The following is a 20,573-nucleotide window of genomic DNA, read 5'->3' as shown; positions in this document are numbered from 1 at the left end:
CTGTTCTCCCACCATGTGCTGGGGCTTCAAAATGCAGCTTCTGCTTAAAACCCTTAGTGGCCGCACCACTGACCACTTTATGCCCTCCAGCACAAGATGCATTCACTAAGACCCCACAGCAAGTTTCAGTCTAAATGATGATCATAACAACAGCAATTACAACTTAAAACTTACCTCTTAAAATTTGCCAATACTGATTTACACGCTTAGTTCATCCTAATAGCACGAGGAACCTGAGGTCCAGCAAGGTTAAGGAATCTGCCTGGGGTTCTCAGCTCTAGAAGGTGGCGTCTGGACTGACCCCCGTGGCGCAGCTCCAGACGCCACACTCCTAACTACGAGGTTTACCAGTAGACTCACACACCTCCTTTCCATGCCTCCTTTCTAAAGCATCTTCCATTATGTTACACAGCACATTGCATTCGAGGAATAAAAGCATTCTATGACTCTGTAATTTAAAATAATATCTAATGTTCTCCGGCTAATCAGTAATGTGCCATTTTCCAACTATTAACACTCCAGACCATGAAGAAATATAGGAAGATGCTTTTCTTGTAAATAAGAAAGAGCATTTTATTTGCTCTCAGATCTGGCATGGCGTCCTGGCACTGACCCTCATTAATCATGTCACTAGTGGGCACATTTATGTAGCTTTTTAAAATCTCAGTTCCCCATCTGTAAAACCAGCATTAATAAAAGGTGCCTGCCTGATAGACATAAACATTAAATTGGAGATTGTCTATGAATAGTAGTTTTTCAATTGTAAAGGGCTGTGCAAATATTCATTTTTAATACTGCATTTCAGTTTCCTGGCTGTTTGCCCCCATTTTCTTTATCCTAAAGCACATTTCTTCTTTTGTTCAAGTGTTGTTTTTCATTTGTTCATCTTATTACTTTGTAAATAAGATTTTGCATGTGTTGGTGTAATCACGCTTTCTAAACTATAGTTCACAAATAATTATCCGTCTTTTCTTGAGATTTCATAGATAAAGATAAACAAGGAGATAATCCTTAATCCTGTCTATGCTGCTATTTTCTCTGTAAGTACTAGTTTTATTAAGACTGTCCATTTTGAACAAATGCAATTACTTTACTGCCAGGTAATGTTGTCAATGGAACAATTGGCAAACAGATGGTTGATATGCTTGTGGAATCTTCCAACAACGTAGAGATGATTCTCAAATTTTTTGACATGTTCTTGAAACTAAAGGATTTGACATCTTCTGATACGTTTAAAGAATATGACCCCGATGGCAAAGGAGTCATTTCCAAGAGGGACTTCCATAAAGCGATGGAGGGCCATAAACACTACACACAATCCGAAACAGAGTTTCTCTTGTCCTGTGCTGAGACGGATGAAAATGAAACTCTTGACTATGAAGAGTTTGTAAAACGGTTCCACGAACCTGCAAAGGACATCAGCTTCAATGTTGCTGTCCTTCTGACAAATCTTTCCGAGCACATGCCCAATGATACCCGACTGCAGACATTCCTTGAATTAGCAGAGAGCGTGCTGAATTATTTTCAGCCATTTCTAGGGCGCATCGAGATCATGGGAAGTGCCAAACGCATCGAGAGGGTTTACTTTGAAATCAGTGAGTCTAGCCGAACCCAGTGGGAGAAGCCCCAGGTCAAGGAATCCAAAAGGCAGTTCATATTTGACGTGGTCAATGAAGGAGGAGAAAAAGAGAAGATGGAACTTTTTGTTAACTTCTGTGAAGACACCATATTTGAAATGCAGCTGGCAGCTCAGATCTCAGAGTCAGATTTGAACGAGAGGTCGACCACCAAAGAAGAGGGGGAGAAGGAGAAACCCGAAGAGCAGGAGCCAAGGATGGGCTTCTTTTCCATTCTGACGGTCAGGTCTGCCCTGTTTGCACTCAGGAATAACATCTTGACCCTTATGAGAATGCTCAGCCTGAAGAGCTTGAAGAAGCAGATGAAAAGAGTGAAGAAGATGACTGTGAAGGACATGGTCATGGCCTTCTTCTCATCCTACTGGAGTATTTTTCTGAGCCTCTTGCACTTTGTGGCCAGCGTTTTTAGAGGCTTTTTCCGCATCATTTGCAGCCTACTGCTGGGAGGAAGCCTAGTAGAAGGTGCTAAAAAGATCAAAGTTGCAGAACTCTTAGCCAACATGCCAGACCCCACTCAGGACGAGGTCAGAGGAGACGGAGAGGAGGTAGAGAGGAAGGCCATGGAGAGTGCCCTGCCCTCTGAAGATCTGACCGACCTAAAGGAGTTGACAGAGGAGAGTGACCTTCTTTCAGACATATTTGGCTTGGATCTAAAGAGAGAAGGAGGGCAGTACAAGCTTATTCCTCATAATCCAAATGCCGGCCTTAGTGAGCTAATGAGCAACCAGGTCCCCATCCCTGAGGTGCAGGAAAAACTTCAGGTAATTTCTCTCTAATTCACAGATGCTCTCTGAGCTTCAGGTGGGTACCGTGAATGAACTTTAGATCAGGTCTCATGCTACTGCCAGAGTGAGGTTAAATATGTAAGTTAAATTTCCAAAGGGACATGGCTTTGGGGTCAGCAAAGATAGCCTTTTCGGATTCTTTACAAATTATTAAATGATCTTAATCTTAAGATGTAAGCCCACCCTGATGACATTAGTCAGTTGAACAACCTGTTCCATCCATAAAATCTGGCACCGGTAGATATCATAGGGAATTAAAAGGAATATATGAAATGTGGCACTGCTTTCAAGTGGCCTTAAATAGTTTTTAGAGAGCGAAAACTAACGTACATAAAGTAATAACTAGATAATTATTAAGTATTAAGTAGTATAAGCAGTAGTAGACAGTAGGCCCCCCAAAATTTAGAAACAGAGTTTGGAGAAGTTGGATTAGATATAAGAGGTGAGACTCTAAAATGGCCTTGAAAGATGAATAAGATTTGAGTAGAAATTCCTGAAATGAGGAAATAAAGTAGAAAGGAGCCCAGAAGTTTGTACATGCTGCTGGCGCAGTAAGTGCATGCAGAAGAGAAGGGGCAAATGTTTCAACCCGTAGAATGAAAGACAGGCAGGGCCATTTTATCTCAGTACAAGGCAAGAACTAGATTAGATTACAAATCTAATTTGTAGATTACAGTCCAGCACATGGCCACATCCTAATGCATCAAAGGTGGTGTATAATCCTGCTTTTCTTTTCCCCATTGACTCATTCAAGGAACAGAAGAAGGTAAAAGAAGAAGAAAAGGAAGAAAAAGAAGAAACCAAATCTGAACCTGAAAAAGCTGAGTATGTATCATTTCTGTAAATTTTCCTTGGTTTCAGTAAGTCTCTTTTCTTGTCCTCTCCCTTCGGGGTTGGTAATGGAAATCTCATGCTCTTATACTACGGCAACCTCCAGTCCTGCGAAGGAGCTGCATGGTGGAATCCCACTGTTGCTAGGGAGAGGCTCTGGCAGTGAAGACCTCGATGTGGTGGCTCAGCCTGTTGACAGGGACGAGTGCAGCCCCCAGCCTGCCATTCTGGTCCCCCCTCCCCATTCCATGAGCACTTCATTTGTGTTCAGCAGAACAGTCTCTGCTGATCCCATGTCATGCTCCCCACAAGATGACCATCTTTAAAATAATGCTTGTGCTTCTATCCTTTTAATGAAGTGGGAAGGAAATGAGCATTCTGTAGGCAATCCTAGCAGAGTGGTGTATTTCCAGGACCACCTGCCTAAAAATGACCTGGAGCGTTTGTTAAAAACACACATCCAAGGACCCCAAGCTGGAGATGCTGCCTCAGCAGGTCTTGTGTGGGGTCCAGGAGTCATTTTCTCTAACACTCTTTGTGTTGTGGAGCACAAATATGCAGGTAACAGTAGGAAATAAAGAGCTGGATGTGGGACAATGAAAGCAGTATAAATACAATTTCTAACACTGGGTTTCTATTAATAATATAACCCTCCATTTTGCAAATTTATATAATATTATATGCACAATTGTAAAACTTGGGAAACAAAAGAACAAAAATTAGTGCCACTCTTCTCACCCAGCATCTTATTTTTTTCTTCTCTTCTGTTACTTTCCTTGGCCTCTTCCCACTGTCTGTTCTTTAAATTCAGCACTACTGATTGTCATATATTTTGCATTGTTGGCTGAGCTGTAAAAATGGCCACAGAAGTGAGTGTTATGGTAAAATGCAGACATACGTAATGGGGTAGGACTGGCATTTCAATGGCAGTTCTTTCACTAATGTTATAAAGAATGTTAGATATGCTTTTATGGATTAAGGTAAGGTTGGTTTTTTGAAACATGAATACACAACTACCCTTATACATAAATACATTTTCATGAGGTGCTGGGTTTTTTTGCATGTAAAGATTTCAGTGCTTCTAATTCCATTATTGTCTGCCAAATAAATATATTGACGTCCTTTGTACCTGGCAACCAAGCATATGTGCCTTGGATTTTAAATGCTAATGGCTAGTCAATATTAAAGATTTAACATTGACATTATAATTTAAAAATAAAATATGTTAGAAAGTCACAGCCAGGAAAGAATTCTTTATTAAGTTACACTCTTTTTCAATTAAAAATTTTTATTGTACAATTGGAAGCATATTTGCCATCTGTAGAAGTAAAGACTCTTCAGCCCTATAAGATCTCTCCAAGATTTGAACTTCACAGAATTATCCATCTACAGGGAGCTATGATCAACAGAAAATCCTACCCTAATTCTAAAGCTCTGACTATTATAATTCATTGGAAGAGGCATTACTTTTTGAAAATGACATTAAGATCTAAAATATGTGCATGCACATATTTTTCACAAAATCTATTGAGTTTCTTTGTTTTTTTGATGGTTTGTATTTCATTCATTCTTTTTCCACAGAGGAGAAGATGGAGAAAAAGAAGAAAAAAACAAAGAAGACAAGGGTAAACAAAAATTGAGGCAGCTTCACACACACAGATATGGAGAGCCAGAAGTTCCGGAGTCAGCATTCTGGAAGAAAATCATAGCATATCAACAGAAACTTCTAGTAAGATGTCTAGAATGAATATTGTTACTGATGTATAACGAGACCATAATGATTCAGGCTTGGTAAATATTCACTGACTTCTTAGGAGACTGTCAGGGAACAAAATCAGACCTGTGGATGTTTTGTTTGTCCATCTAGTGTCGCTATTTTCTATAGTGAATGCCTTTTGGTTCACTGCTCCCTTTTATCGAACCCCTAACCTCTACATCCATCCACACTGCCTAAAGCCATTTGAGTGGACCACAGTCAGGACAAGAGCTCCCAGAGCCTTCCAAAGAAGACTTTCGAGCAAATCAGTAAATGTATTCTGAGGCTCCATTCTCAGCAGGCCACAGCTTGAGGCCCTGAGCAGATTAAGCAAAGCATGTCCTCCCAAATTAACAAAATACACATTAGTATTTGGAAACAGAGAAAGAAGATGTGGCTTTCCATCTGTTTGTATACACACAGGCAAGAATTCTTAAAAATCATGTTCAAACAGCCTTTTTTATGTATGATTACATATGTGTGCCTATAAAGGGAGAAGGATAGGGTGAGTGTGTAGAAGAAACATACAAGAAGAACTAACCAGTAATGTGAGACCTACAAATTAAGTACAGCACCCCCTTAAAATCAGCCGTTTGAAAGGTAAAGTGCCTTCCAGCTTGAGAAACAAAAACAGACAGTTGAAAAACTGGATGTACTGTAGAACCTCACCTTTCATCAGAATGAATTGTCCTGAGTAGTTATATCTTCTAACTGCTTGTGTACAAATATGTACAGATGATACTTATTTTATATACAAATTTATAGTTGAATAGTTTTAAATACATTTCCCTTAAGCTGTTTTGTATCTTCCTATATTACTTAATACAAAGTGCACTGAACAGAAGTATTTTCCTGATAACTCTAGATGATCATCATTTTGATATGTTGAATGTTGCCCTGGCTGTAAGTGTATCTAAAATATATATGGTATAACACATGAGGTTGAACTGGCTGCACAATACTCTGAAAGAGCCCCGGTGAATTGTTGAAGGACATATTGACCTCAGGTTGTGTGGATCAAGTAATTGAGGCCTTCCTTCCATCTGTCTATCAGAGAATTAGTATGTTCCTTTTCTCTGCACAGCTCCTGGATTTTCCTTCTTCACTTTGCAGTCTGACTCTGCTCACTATTTCACATCCACAGGACTAGTAATGGCCACCCCAAGCCTCCACAGGCTTGTTCCCCAAATCTTTGTGGCCTGCCAGCTCAGATCCCCAGGGTTACCTGGCTCAGCCTCTGTATCCCAATTCTGCCTTCTCAGAGGACCACTGTGACCCAGTTTGCATTTCATGCTTGGTCCAATAAGCTGTGGCCATAAAGGCAGGGTCGTCATCACTGAAGAATGGGGCTGTGGACAGAGAGAGGAACCATAAGGCATGTTACCATTTTTATGATCGTAAAGCACATGACATATCCACTTGGATATCTTATAGACATCTCACACTTAACATTATAACAAAATACTGACTTCCTCCCATAGCCTATTTCCTCTAAACCCACTTTTCTTCTAGGTTTTTGGCTTGTTTGTTTTGTTTTGTTTTTCAGTTCAATAAATGACACCAGCCATGTATATAGTTTTGTTGCTTAGACCAAAAATCCAGGAGTTAGCATCTTTGAGTCGTCTCTTTTCCAATTCTATACAATCCAGCAATGATTCTTCTCAGGTCTTCCTTCCAAATATATACAGAATCTGCCTGCTTCTTGCCATGTCCACAGCTTACACCCCAGTCTAAGCCACCACCACCATCCTCCTCCTCACCATTGCCCCCAACATCTCTTCCTGTGCTCCTGTAAACTCTTTCTAACTGGTCCCCTTGCTTCTATGCTTGTCCCCTCCTATCTGTTTTCCACAAAATAGCTAGAGTAATCTTTCCAAAACGTAATTCTGATTGCATCATGCCCTATTCAAAATCCCCCAATAGGATGAAATAATAATTACAGCTATAATACAATGAGAAACTGCCATCTTTTATATGCCAGGCACTGACATAGGGGCAATCCCTATATTCTTTTAATCCTCCCGGCGTATGGGTGAGATGGGTACTGGTGTAACACTTTGACAAATAAGAAGAGTTATGTAAGGAGAAGGATTATGTGGCTTGTCCAAGATCCCACAGCTAGTAAGCGAAGGGGACACAATTCTTATCTAGTGGGATCCCAGGCAGTGGGATTCCAGACTTCTCTGCTGGACCACTGCACAACAAGTGGACTTTCACCCAGTGGACAATTGGACTTTGACCAGAGGCTCATGGAGCCCTAACCTCCCCCCGCCATGCTCTCCTCCCCTTGTTGTGCTTCCTGCTTCCTAGTTCTTGGGCTCACCAGCACCATTCTGGACTTTGGCCCTTGTTGTTCCATCTCTCTGAACTCTTCCTCCATACCTTCTCTTGGTTTCCTACCTGACTGCATTCAGATAGGAAGTCACACTTGCAGAGACAACCCTTCCCTGACCACCTATTTAAAAGAGCACCCTCATTCCCGATGCCCAAACTAAACTGATGGGTTATATTTTCTTTATCGCATTTAGCATTCTCTGAAACTATGTTTTATGTGTGTATATGTGTTTGTATCTTTATTATTTGTTTTCTCTGGAGAGGCAGGTTTCTTACACACTGCCATCTCTAGGGCACCGAGAATAGTGCTTGAAACATAGTAGGCTCCCAACACATATTGAGTGAATGAATGAATGAATGAATGGTTTATTTAATTGCCTACAAATTTCAAGTCTCCTGAGTCCATGACCTTTTGATATATATTTTTTTACCTTTAGAACTATTTTGCTCGCAACTTTTACAACATGAGAATGCTAGCCTTATTTGTCGCATTTGCAATCAATTTCATCTTGCTCTTTTATAAGGTACGTACATTTTACTGTTTTAATTATCAGTGTAAAACTACAAATAGACTGAATTGAATTGAAAGATTTCACAGATAAACTAGTGAACCCATGTAAACCTATTCTAAAATACATTGTGATGAATGAGAAAACTTGAACTCAGGTACATCACTGATTATCTAGTAAGGCAGAAATAGATTATTCATCCATCCAAAGTAAGAAGTACCTCAGGTGAAGAATGTTTGATCTGGTAGAGGGTTCATCCACAATTTCACTCATCTAATTAGGCTGAATATCAGTGTATCTAGGTGCAGCATACCTGTCTTACATTAAATTATTTTGATAATTGGGAAGCCAGTTTAGCTATCTAATTTTTCCTTGCATGCATTGGAATTATCTTAATTCTTGGTTGGATTAGAATGAATTGAGAAAAGTTCAAGAATATTCATTGCTTACCTTTGGCTTTTGATTTTTTTGGGGGGGTTCATTTTTATAGTGGATTTTTATTGGAAAAAAGTAAACTAGTGCTTTTTTTTCACATTTTTCCCTTGTACTTTTTTTATTAGAAAAGTTATAGGTTTACAGGAAAAGCATGCGTAAAATACAGAGTTCCTGTACACTATCCTACTGTTAACACCTTGCATTAGCTGATGCATTTGTTACAATTGATGGAAGGACATTTTTATAATCGTTCTATTAACCATAATACATGGTTACATTAGAGTTCACTGTGTTCTACAGTCCTTTGTTTTTAAAATTTTTGTTCGGGTAACACATACAACCTAATACATAATTTATTGCTGTTAATTGCATTCACAGTGTTGTACTACCTTTGTCATCATCCATTACCAAAATGTTTCCATCATCCCAAATAGAAACTCTACAATTTTAGCATTAACTCTGCCTTCCCTACCCCCACCCTGACCCCTGGTAAGCTATATTCTAGATTCTGACTCTTTCCATCTGCTAGTTCTAATTATTTCATATCAGTGAGATTATATAATATTTGTCCAGTTGTGTCTGGCTTAGTTCACACCACATAATGTCATCAAGTTTCATCCACACGTGCCTTTGGTATTTGAAGAGTCATCTTAGCACCAAACTTCATATGCAATTTGCTGAAAAGGCGGTGTTTGCACAACTTTATCATGTGTTATCTAAAATGATATCTTAAATTCAGTGAACTCACTACACTTTAAATGGTTCACATTAGGTCTCCACTTCTTCTGTGGTTGAAGGAAAGGAGCTCCCCACTCGAAGTTCAAGTGAAAACACCAAGGTCAGCAGCCTGGACAGTGGCTCACCTCGGATTATTGCAGTCCACTATGTTCTGGAGGAGAGCAGTGGCTACATGGAACCCACACTGCGTATTTTAGCCATTCTCCACACTGTTATTTCTTTCTTCTGCATCATTGGATACTACTGCTTGAAAGTAAGATGGTCAGGACCAAGGCACCCATGTGTGTCCATCTGTACTTGCATGTCTCCTGCAAGTTGGACTTCCCGGGGGCCAATTTCTGAGATGTGTGAAGTTTATGAGTGACTGTTCCCCGAACCAACACCTATGGGGCCAGGGTTGGAGGCAGATGGGGCAGAGGGAAATTTGGGCTACGGTGCAGCCATGGCAGGGTGCAGCCACAGCTCTTGGCCTCTCAAGCTGGGATGTACCTTCTGTGTTGTCCTGGGTTGGGCCAAGGGGGCCCGGCCTTTATACCCCCATGTGGACTGGTCATTGGCTGCATGCTGCCCTGGCCAGGGGCATGTGTCCTTGCGCTGTTTTATTGTAGCTTTCCTTCACGTATTGTTAATTATTCACGTGATAGACAATTTCTACTTACAACCTGACTCCACAGTAGAGATCACACCTACCCACACTGTCTCGTAGCAGTGGTCCAGGGTGCTAGGAATTCTAGAAATGCATCGTGTTGAACCTATGAGTCATTTGGATGGTTCCATTATTACCTACGTATCTATTGCCATCCTTGGCAGGAATGCTTTACAGTTTGTTACAGTTCCTCCAGAAAATAATGCGGCTCTATAAATAGGACTAGACTTTACCTAGAGCCCTGCTAAGGGAATGATGCAGTTTGGTGACTAGCTCTTTCAGGACAGTGTCTCTGGATGCTCAGGGCTGCCCGAAACCTTTGCAAGCCCCTTTGTCTTTTTCTAGCTTTCATTGGAATGCTTTTGTTTTACTGTCTTCTGCCTTTGTTGTGAGGCTTCCAAAAGACTTTGGAAAAACCAAGGCCCCGCCTAAAAAACTGGAGTGTAAAGTTTACTTCAGAGACTCCCCTCCCCCTCTTTCCTTCCTTGTTTTATGTGGGAAATGCTTTTGGATACTTCCAGAATGTTTGCATCTTTCTTGCAAGTTTGTCTATATGAAAGAGAATCAGTATGTTCTGGAGACATTTTGGCAATCTGACCATGGTTTTTGCTGATGCTGCAATTAAAATTTACTGAAAACTATCATGTGGGGGGAGCGGGTATAGCTCAGTGGTTTGAGTGCCTGCTTCCCATGTATGAGGTCCTGGGTTCAATCCCTGATACCTCCTAAAAAATAAAAAAAAGTAGGTGGGCACACTGATCAGGGAATTATTAGATTTCAGAAATAAAATTGCATTTTTTTTTCGTAGCGTGCATTTTGGAACTTTAGTAGGATTGTATTTTATTATAGCCATTCACATTGCCATGCATACACACACATAAGCAGGAAAAAGAACATAATTTTGCATAATTGTCTTTGTTTTTTAATAGTGATATCATTAGTGCAATTGTCTGAACTCCTATGTGTTTAAAAGCATACATATCCATATGTACATACATAAATACACACACACAATATCTAGCCTATCTTCTGTTTTTCTAAAATCTTAGTTCTTAAATGTAAGCATTTTCCCTCAATATTAACCTTCCTTGGAAATACATGAAAAATATTTCTTTCCAAAAGCTGTTTTGTAAAGATAGTGACCACAGAAGATGCCAGTAAATCTAAACTAATATTACCATGTTTATTTTTCAAATGTAGGTCCCACTGGTTATTTTTAAGCGAGAAAAGGAAGTAGCACGTAAATTGGAATTTGATGGGCTTTATATTACAGAACAGCCTTCTGAAGATGATATTAAAGGCCAGTGGGATAGACTTGTAATCAACACACAGTGAGTAAAGAATTATAGGAGACATTTCTATGCTCAAAAAATTTCAAGACCTAGAAATGCTTTGCTGGAGTTCCAGGAGATTTGTCAAAAAGTTTAGCAGAGGTGAATAATAGTTATATATTCAGCCAAGAAAATCAAAAGACAGAGCACCATCAGCCTCCTAATGGATGTCATCAATTTCTGCCCTCTGTGTTCTGAATTCCCTAATCAAAAATGGCTGTGAGTCCATTTCCACAGCACAGATGGAACGTAACATCCATTACTCAGAGTTCAGGGAAGTATGTAGCTGGAGGTCCGCAGTGAGGGGTTATCTCATCCAAAAGCACAAAGAAAGCAAAAAGTATTAGCATCATAGCATTAAAGGCAAAAATACTGAATTTTACACTTTTAATGTGTCTGAATGTTAGACTTCATTTGGTACCATCAAGCAGGCTAGCATAAAGCTAAATCAGTGTTATAACACGTAAAATATGAGAGAGTAAAAAGCAAATACTTTTTCTATCCACTAAATATTTGGCCTTGTGAGAGGAAGACCCAAAGTGCTACCTGATATTCCAGGGATACATCTATCCCAAGTATATCATTTTTCACCATAAAAAGAATTAGTGATAGAATGTTTTCAAGTAGTTTACACTACTCAAGAGCAAAATACCTTCTTTTCATTGTGATTTATTTTGCTTATCCTTAAAAATGTTATAATAATAGATTCTGACTTTTCAAATTGGGATGATATAATTTATACATTATAAATGAGCAACTCCACCATTATAACAATTGAATCAAAGCAGTCTTTTTAATTGAACTCTATATTTGTTCAAGATAGCATGTGACAGAGTCATGGTTTTGGTGTGATGCTAAAAATTTACTTGAGGAAATCTAGAGAGAATGAGATTTTTTTCCTTCATAGAAAAACAATGACACATTTCTAAATACTTTTAATTTTGAAAAACAATTGACAAAAAATGTATTGACATGTTATAATTAATATAAATATAAAAATGCTATTAATAAATATGCTTATATTCTTTTTCACTAAAATTTATAATCTTTGTCATTTACATGTGTATCAATGTATATGTTAGTATTTAAAACAGTATTTAGTATACCCATGATGCAGAAAAGTTTTGGGATGTTAAGTGAATCCATTGTAATTTTTTGTGGAATGCGAGATATATATTTGCATATAATTTTTTATGTATTTTGTAAATCCCAATCTATGTTATCCATCATTTTTTAAAATAGACTATTTTACCTCTGTGTTTTTATTTCTTTTAGATCATTTCCCAACAACTACTGGGACAAATTTGTTAAAAGAAAGGTAATACTTCTTAAAAGGAATAAATTCTCCATTCTTTTCTAATGTGCAATTCAGATTTGAATTTGATGTGACATTATACGTAGAATGAGATATTGAGGTGTGTTTTATCTGACTGCTAATGTCATTTCAAAATGGCAATAGAATTGAATATGAATTTCAAAAATAGCACCATAGAAATCCATACTCTGCAGCTTCAAAATAAAGAGGCATTGTTTCCTTCACTCTACTCTCTGACTCAAGTGAATAAATAGTGCTTGGGTTCAAAGGATTAACAAGAATTGATAAGAACTTTCTTAGAAATGGTTTAGGAAACCTAAGTTGACTGAAGGCTATTTTCTGATAAGGCAGCTGATAAATCACTAGGGCTGCATCCTCATTTACATGGAAGAAGCAAACGTGGGGTTGATAAAAGGATATTATTCACTTTATATAACTTTAAAGATTTTAAAAATAAAGCTTTCTTCTTCTGATGCTAACTGCATTACTACAAAGGGTAATAGAAAGACCCCCAAAACTGAGCTCAGCTAGTGGACTGGTACTTACAAAAGCTCAGATTTTGAGAACTTCTGACCTGAGGGCGATGTGCATAACCATCACACAAGATTTTAATGGGGATCATGGTTGCTGGGATGAGAACACATATCTAACATGCTGTGCTTTGTAAAATACTGTGATCATTATTTTGTGGGTCCTTACTTGATCCTCGAAGGGCTCCAGGGGTCAGAGGGACTCGGTTCACTCTGTATTCCATCCTGAGTTCTGTGTCAAGTGAATGCTGTTCCTAGCAAATGGCCAGAAATGGTAGCCACATGAGGAGGTCTTTTTCCCTTTGATTCTCCAAGTTCAGTGCTACTCTAAGGGGGACCGGCGACAGGCAGCCCACGACCTCTGTTACGGTTCTAGAGGAGACCCTGAGCTTGCACTGAGAATAACTAACCACACCGCTAAGCACACTGGTCTTCTCTCTTTAATAGCAAGACATGCTAGGTGATAGAAGCAGTGTGTGTCTGCATGTTTTATTTTGTTTTGCTTTTATTTGGAAGCAAGTTTTTTGTCTCCTTGAGATCATGGGAGAAGATGCCTGGCATTTTTGAGTATCACTTCTCTATGAGCACATCCAAATTAAGTAGAAGCTTTGAGAGGATAATTTTTAAGTAATTTTGAATATTAATTATTGAATAGAATAAAGAGACTTCTAAATTATGGAAGCAACTATACATATAAAATTATCAATTTAATAGTCAAATAAATAGATAAATTCTAATGGAAGCTAAGACTATTCAAGGCATTCCCACTACAATACCCAGTTTGTTCTCCAGGAAATGGGATGAGAATTCCCATAGAGAATTCCCACTCAGATCATCCCACCCCATTTTTAGGGCTGGGAGAATAATGCCACAGTGTTTTAATTAATTTAAATACTATATGTCCATGTGCTATTGAGCTACCATTACTCTTTTGTGTTTTAAGTTCATGATGATATGACTTAAGAAAAAGCCTTTTTCTTTCTGCATATCCCCTTTCCTTCCCTTTTTTGTTTTTCCTTCACCCCTTCTTTTACATTAAAATTCTCTTTTTCTCCAAACCTTAGTTCCCATGTTTCTGTTGTATTCATCCTACTTGCTTTCCTACTGCTCTTTTCCCTTTTCGCTGCAATGTTTCTTCTCTTCCTGCTTTTCTCTCATTTCTTTTCCTCTTCTCTCTGTTTCGTTGTTGATTGGGGCTGTCTTGGCATATAAACTTTAGCCCAAGGATAGATATATCACAGAGTTGGGTGTACTGGGCTCAGGTTAAAGGCTTTGGCCTAGTCAAAGTGGGCTGTGACCCCATATCCAAAGCCCAGAGCCGAATACATGAAAAATGGGCAAAGCCAGGCCACTACGACAGAAGGAGAGAAGGCGAGAGGTGCAAGGGAACTGAGGGCAGTACGCTAAGGCATGATTTTAGTTAGGACAAGGAATGTGTTCTAGATAAGAAATAAACTGAGGACAGAGGACGGGGATGGACAATCCAAAGGGCTAGGGGCCAGTGGATTACAGGTCAGAAGAGGGAGGGCTGTGGTTAGAGAGTAGAGTGGTTGAAATGGAGATCACAGAGAGGCTGCCATTACCGTATTGTCCAAACCGAGGGCCACACGGTGATAACCTATACAGAAGATCTTTGGCTGGTAAGTCAGGATTGCCTCGATTTTTCCTGACCCCATCTCTTGCCAAACATATCAGCCTTGGGCACCTTATGTTAAGTTTCCTAAGACACACTTTATCTGCAAAATGAGAGAATAACATGAAACTCACCTATTGCATGGCAGTCACATGAGATAAAGCATGTCTAAGTTCTTAGCATAATTCCAGACTCAAAGCATGAATTTGGTAAAGGCTACTTTCTTTTCCATTTCCTCCCACTTCTTGCCCTTTCACTTCTGCCCATCCTCTTCCTTTCATGTGTCTTCCTCTCTTGAGTTAGAAATCTTGATCCTCAGATAGGGGTGTGTTGGGCTGCAAACACCTAATTAACTTTATACTTACTAAATATTTGTTATATTTCAAAGTTCATTTAAAAATGTAGTTTATGGTTCAGCTTCTCTGATTCCGTTTCTCAAAGCCTGAAGCCGGTAAAACTTTTTTTTCCTGACTCCTAGGTTATGGATAAATATGGAGAGTTCTATGGCCGAGATAGAATCAGTGAATTATTAGGCATGGACAAAGCAGCTTTGGATTTCAGTGATGCCAGAGAAAAGAAGAAGCCGAAGAAAGACAGCTCCTTGTCAGCCGTGTGAGTGGGATTTCTGCTCTGATCATTAGGTTTAGGTCAAAAAGGAGAAAAAAATGAATACATTGCTAAGCTTGCTAGTACATTGAGTGCATTTTCTCTTAGTGATGGAGGAATATACCAATGAGGCAAACAGAATAAATATGTGAAGTCTACTTTTACCATTCTGGGTACTTTGAGTATTGAAATGATTGGGTTTTTTTAAAATTAAATTTTGAAGGTGACTTTCTTTTTCAGTTAAGGAAGAGAAAAAATTTTAAATCATGTAATTTAATTTGCCTTTTCTCTCTTTAAATGACACAAGTCTAAGACACATGCAAAAGCACAAATATATGACTCTATCTTATGAAGCTTCCTGTTTGAAAAAAAGTTGGTTTTTCTTGTGTTTTAGAAAAGGGATTTATGCTGTCCTTTTATTAGAAGTGTTCAAAATCCTTATCATTTTTGTAGAACAACTATATTTTCTTTAAACGTCAGAAACTTACTATGCCAGAAACTGCTATACTGCCATACTATTACTTGAAAAGTTTACTTCAAAATGGACTCTTAATATAGTACTAGCATAGAGTAATATAATACAGCTAAAAGTATGTAAACCAGTTGAATTAACTTTAAGATTGAATGTCTGTCTGTATGTACATATGTGTGAGTGTACAAACGTATATATATTTGATCAGCTTAAATTCTGCAGTAAATATAAAACATGCATGCATTTTAATATGTAATTTCTTACTGTAGACATGTAACAATTTTAAAAGAAATGTGAGTGTCCTTCCTTAGGGATGTGTCAACATTTCTTATGCCTATTTATGCTCTCAGTTAATTAGAAATCTTTGAAAACATAGATAATTTTGGTTCTGTGTGTAAATCTTAGATAAATATTAAAGCTATCATTTAGAAATATATTGGCTGACCTATCTCATTGGCCATATGTTTCTCTCTCTGAAAAATTGGGTAGAGCTACTTGGTTCTTTAAAAATATTGTGAAGAATAGTTGCAGAATAGTTAGGTAAGTAAATGTATAATAGAAACTGTAAATTTAAATCTAAAATATTACTTAAGTACTTTAGGAAAATGAATGTGTTACTTAAAGTTGTCACTGTATGTGAAATGAAACAACAGTAGAAAATCCATAGGTGCTTAGGTGCTTATATTATAAAAACCATATTGTGAGTAGAGCGAACTTTCCACTGTCATTTTCAGACCATTATGAGTAATGTAGAATTAAATAGTTTTACTGAATTATGAATTTTCCATAGTCATATTTGCGACACTACAAAATGAGAAATCAAAAGGATATTTGAGACTTTTTTACTATAAATAAATAAATTGGTGGAGTTTCCCAGTGATTTACACAGTACATGCTTGTAAACTTGACTGCTAACAAAATGCCAAGAAATTAATCCATGGCATTTGTTGATGACCTTTAAATATACATAGTAAAAGAAGAAGAATGACGATGTCGTGAGTGGTGTACATTACTGGGGAAAATACTTACACGTAGTGCTTGGTATGTGAACATTTAAATAGGTGGCCAGCTCCTGGCCAGCGCGTCAAAGGGCACTAGCAGCAGCCAGGGCTACTTGCTACCTCAGTTACATCTCCATGGGGGAGGGGAGAGAGCCTATCTCAAAACCATGGAGCAGAGCTCCTCCACCACAGTTTACAGTCTACCCCTGAACCAGTCCCTGTGGTGGGTGAGTGCTGTGCCCTGACTGGCCCAGATCAGCCATGGCTCCTCAATGGAGGAGGGGCCTGTCCCACCCAGGCCGCATGGTGAGAAAGCAGTGCTGTCCACTGCAAAAGAGGAAATGCTGCTTAATGGAGCTGGTGTGCAACTTGTCACCTCGGCATGTGAAAAGCATGGAAAAAAACTAGTCCTAAGAAGATAAAGTAATGGATAAACTACCACGAGATATTCAGATTTTATAATATAAATCCTTATTTTGTTTTAGGTTGCTTTCATGGAAAATAATTATGCCCTCTTGCAAATTGCCCCATTGTTTTGGTTTCTTTTCCCATGTTTTTCTTTTTTATTTAAGAAAAACTCTTCTTGTATTGAAACCTATTGTGAATATTCATGAAAGTTTTTTTAAAGCTCCTTTAATAATACAATGTATTAATTATAGCTAGAAGAAAACTTCATTTCTTAAAAAATATCCTGAGCTAAGGTACCCATTAGGAAGAAAAAGAATCCTTAAGATGTCAGCTCTGATTAGCAACTAATTATCCTAGCACTTATAATTTAGGATGGTTCTAATTGAAAGAAATTATTAAAGAAGTTATTAAAGACTAAAACATTGTTTAGAGGGTCCAGTTTGAAAAAACATATCATATCATACATATCATATCACATATTAGCTCATCTCATCTCAATTACTTGGAATATTGGAGGGTCGGCAGAATCATTGTAATTTCTAGTCTATATATCAGGGAACCAGGGGGAAGAGTTAAATTCCTGCCAGATAGAGAAAGAAATAGAAAGGTGAAGTTTCTTAAAATGAAGGTAAGCCAAAAGAAAATGAAAAAAGCCTTTTCATTAACAAAATAACTATATCTATAAAATAAATGTGGATATTTATGTAAGTTTTCATTGTTATTTCAGTCAAAATTTATCCTGTCAGAATGTAGTTATAAATATGTAATGAAATTTAGTGATGAACATTTTCATGTACATATTTTGGTTAATTTTGTACAGTTTCCAAGAACAAATGTCATATATAAAGTGAGTTCAACTTATATTTCATAGAGGAAAAGAAAAGATGAAAAAGAAAGCACTGCTCTTAAATAATGGAAGAATGTGGTGGGATTGGGTTGCGTTTGGGTTTGGTTTTCCAAAATTCGTCTGAGATAAATTACCCAAGGAAGCTATCACCTCTTCCCTTGGTGCCTGGTACAGGACTAATCTCTTGAAGTAGTTTCCAGTCTTGAGGCATGGAAAGGGAGTGCTGGCAGGCTCTTGTAAGCCTGGGAGTCTTTAATTAATGCACATAACTACATATTCTTTTCTGTCCTTCCAGACTGAACTCTATTGATGTGAAGTATCAGATGTGGAAACTCGGAGTCGTTTTCACAGACAACGTAAGCTGGCTTCCTTCCCACGAAATGAAATGCACTCTGATTAAGTGAAATCTGTTGGTGTTCTGCAGATGTTAAAGGCAGTTGTTTATGAAAGTTATCTACATAGCAATTCGTTTAGTGAAGATCATATCTCTGAAAAACCCAAGGAAAGATAGGATTAATCAGCCCTTCTCATTCCATGTTTTTCAATAGCTGAAAGAATAAAATGGAAATATATTTATACAGGAAAAAGTCACTGAGATGCAAATCCATGTATATTTTCATTCAGTTTTAGCTGGGCAATGGCACTCTTCAAAGTTTTAAACATGTTAAAAAGAAATTTCCAAATGAAAAAAAAAAGATATTAATTGTGATAAATTTTGTTTCCCCAAATTAAAGTACATTTAATTATTTGGTCCTTTGCCTTCATTAATCCTTCTTTTGTCATAGAAAATTTGGAAACTCAACATAGAGCCAAGTATATATATATATATATATATATATATATATCCAAAATAGAATGAGAAAAATCACATACCACTAAAAGCCAACAGCTCTCAGAGCAGGTGGTCCCGTTTCACTGCCCTGGTCAGCTCAGTATTTTGAACCTTTTTTTTCAAGATTTATTTTTATTTTATTTTATTTTATTTTATTTCTCTCCCCTTCCCCACCCCAGTTGTCTGTTTTCTGTGTCCATTTGCTGTGTGTTCTTCTGTGTCCGCTTGTATCCTTGTTAGCGGCACTGGGAATCTGTGTCTCTCTTTTGTTATTGTTGCTGCGTCAGCTCTCCGTGTGTGGGGCACCACTCCTGGGCAGGCTGCACTTTCTTTCTCACTGGGTGGCTCTCCTTACAGGGTGCACTCCTTGCACATGGGGCTCCGCTACACAGGGGACACACCCCTGCATGTCACGGCACTCCTTGCACGCATCAGCGCTGTGCATGGGCCAGCTCCACATGGGTCAAGGAGGCCTGGACTTTGAACTGCAGATCTCCCATGTGGTAGGCGGATGCCCTATCCATTGAGCCAAGTCCGTTTCCCATTTGACATTTTTGATTCTTAGAGTTCTCAGTTTAAATAATCCTTGCTGTCGTTGATTTTTCTGCTCCCATGTGTTGGCTGTGGGAAGTTGCTGGAGATCATTGTGAAATTCCGCTGACTAGACCAACTACAGATTTCGCTGCCTGACCTCAGCCCACACCCTCACTGCTCCTTTATTATCCTCTGTCGAAGCATCCTCGTCCTCACCCCCTCCTGTGGGAATGTGCAAACCCACCTTCAGGCCTGCAGCTCCTGTTGCTGAGCTCCTCCTTTGGACTTCTCCTTTAATCTTAGAATATCAGTTTGTAACTTTAGCTCTGGCTCTTGTAGCAAAAATCAGCCCTATTCTCCCACGTGAAGGCTTGTGGCATCTCCTCAAATCCCTGGCCTCCGTCCCTCCACCCAGAACTCTGGGTGTCTTAGGGACCCTCCAAAGCGCTCAGAGTCAGGCTTTTTAAATAAGACTCTTCCAGGACCTTAGACTGGTAATACCATATCTTGCAGCAAATGTCTAGGGTGATAATCAAAGGGACTTCCCTGAGTAAAAAGGAAGCAGCCTCAACTCCAGCCTGGTGGTTCCCTGCAGACAGCCCAGCCATCCTCGCCTTCCACCTCGCAGAGGCCGACCCTCCCTGCTGCTTTGCTGGTAGAATCAGCTTTTGCCCAGGTGCAGCCTGGCCACTTTAATATCACTGTGTAGGTCTCTTGTCCTTCGGCGAGTAGGGCATGGGCAGATCCTGGCCGGAGTCTAAAGAACCTTCTTCAGGCATCTTTCTGCTACCTTATTAGGCTTTCATCCATCTGCAGTTTCCTGGCTTCTGTCTGGCCAATCACCTGTCATCACATCTTCCTTCTTCACAAAGCACAGTTTCTCTAGAGGCCAGCTAGGATTGCCAGATGAAATGCAGGCTGCCCAGCTAAATTTGAAATTCAGATAACCAATGAATAAGTTTTCAGTACGAGTATGTCCCACATATCACATGGGACATACGTAGACTTCCATTTATTCACTGGTTATCTGAAATTCAAATTCAACTGGGCAGCCTGCATGTTCATTTGATAAATCTCGCTCCCCTCAAGTGCAGTCCATATGTGCACCCTTGGCTCAGCTCATGTCTTACGTATGTCTTCTGACTCATGTTTATACCAACAATCCTTTTCCCTCAGCATTTTCATTTCCTAATAGCTCCTGAATATCTCCACCTAAATGTCCAAAGGCAAATATATCGTTTTTCCTCCCTTCTTCTCTTCCCCCAAACTCAGTTCCCTGTCCACAACTTTCTCTTTCTGTCCATAATTTTGTTCTTTTTTTTAATCTAAGCTCAAGTTATTAGCTTGGATTCCTCCTTTTTCCTCTTTTCAGTGCATATGTTTGCTCAGTTGC

General features: G+C 38.8%; 1 protein-coding gene across 1 annotated transcript in view; it reads left to right on the top strand.

Moving 5' to 3' along the window:
• Positions 1–20,573, top strand: part of RYR2 (ryanodine receptor 2) — a 735,760-nt gene that overhangs the window by 690,860 nt on the left and 24,327 nt on the right. The window contains exons 89-97 of the mRNA XM_071207362.1: positions 1,101–2,398; positions 3,177–3,247; positions 4,835–4,982; positions 7,781–7,867; positions 9,060–9,278; positions 10,872–11,002; positions 12,278–12,320; positions 14,959–15,092; positions 18,110–18,170. Of these exons, the coding sequence (XP_071063463.1) occupies positions 1,101–2,398; positions 3,177–3,247; positions 4,835–4,982; positions 7,781–7,867; positions 9,060–9,278; positions 10,872–11,002; positions 12,278–12,320; positions 14,959–15,092; positions 18,110–18,170 (2,192 nt within the window). The remainder of the gene's footprint in view (positions 1–1,100; positions 2,399–3,176; positions 3,248–4,834; positions 4,983–7,780; positions 7,868–9,059; positions 9,279–10,871; positions 11,003–12,277; positions 12,321–14,958; positions 15,093–18,109; positions 18,171–20,573) is intronic.

This window comes from Dasypus novemcinctus, chromosome 13 (assembly GCF_030445035.2).
Source record: "Dasypus novemcinctus isolate mDasNov1 chromosome 13, mDasNov1.1.hap2, whole genome shotgun sequence".
In the NCBI taxonomy this organism is placed as follows: domain Eukaryota; kingdom Metazoa; phylum Chordata; class Mammalia; order Cingulata; family Dasypodidae; genus Dasypus; species Dasypus novemcinctus.
The sequence above is the reverse complement of the archived record's forward strand: the minus strand, read 5'-3'. Positions and strand labels throughout refer to the sequence as shown.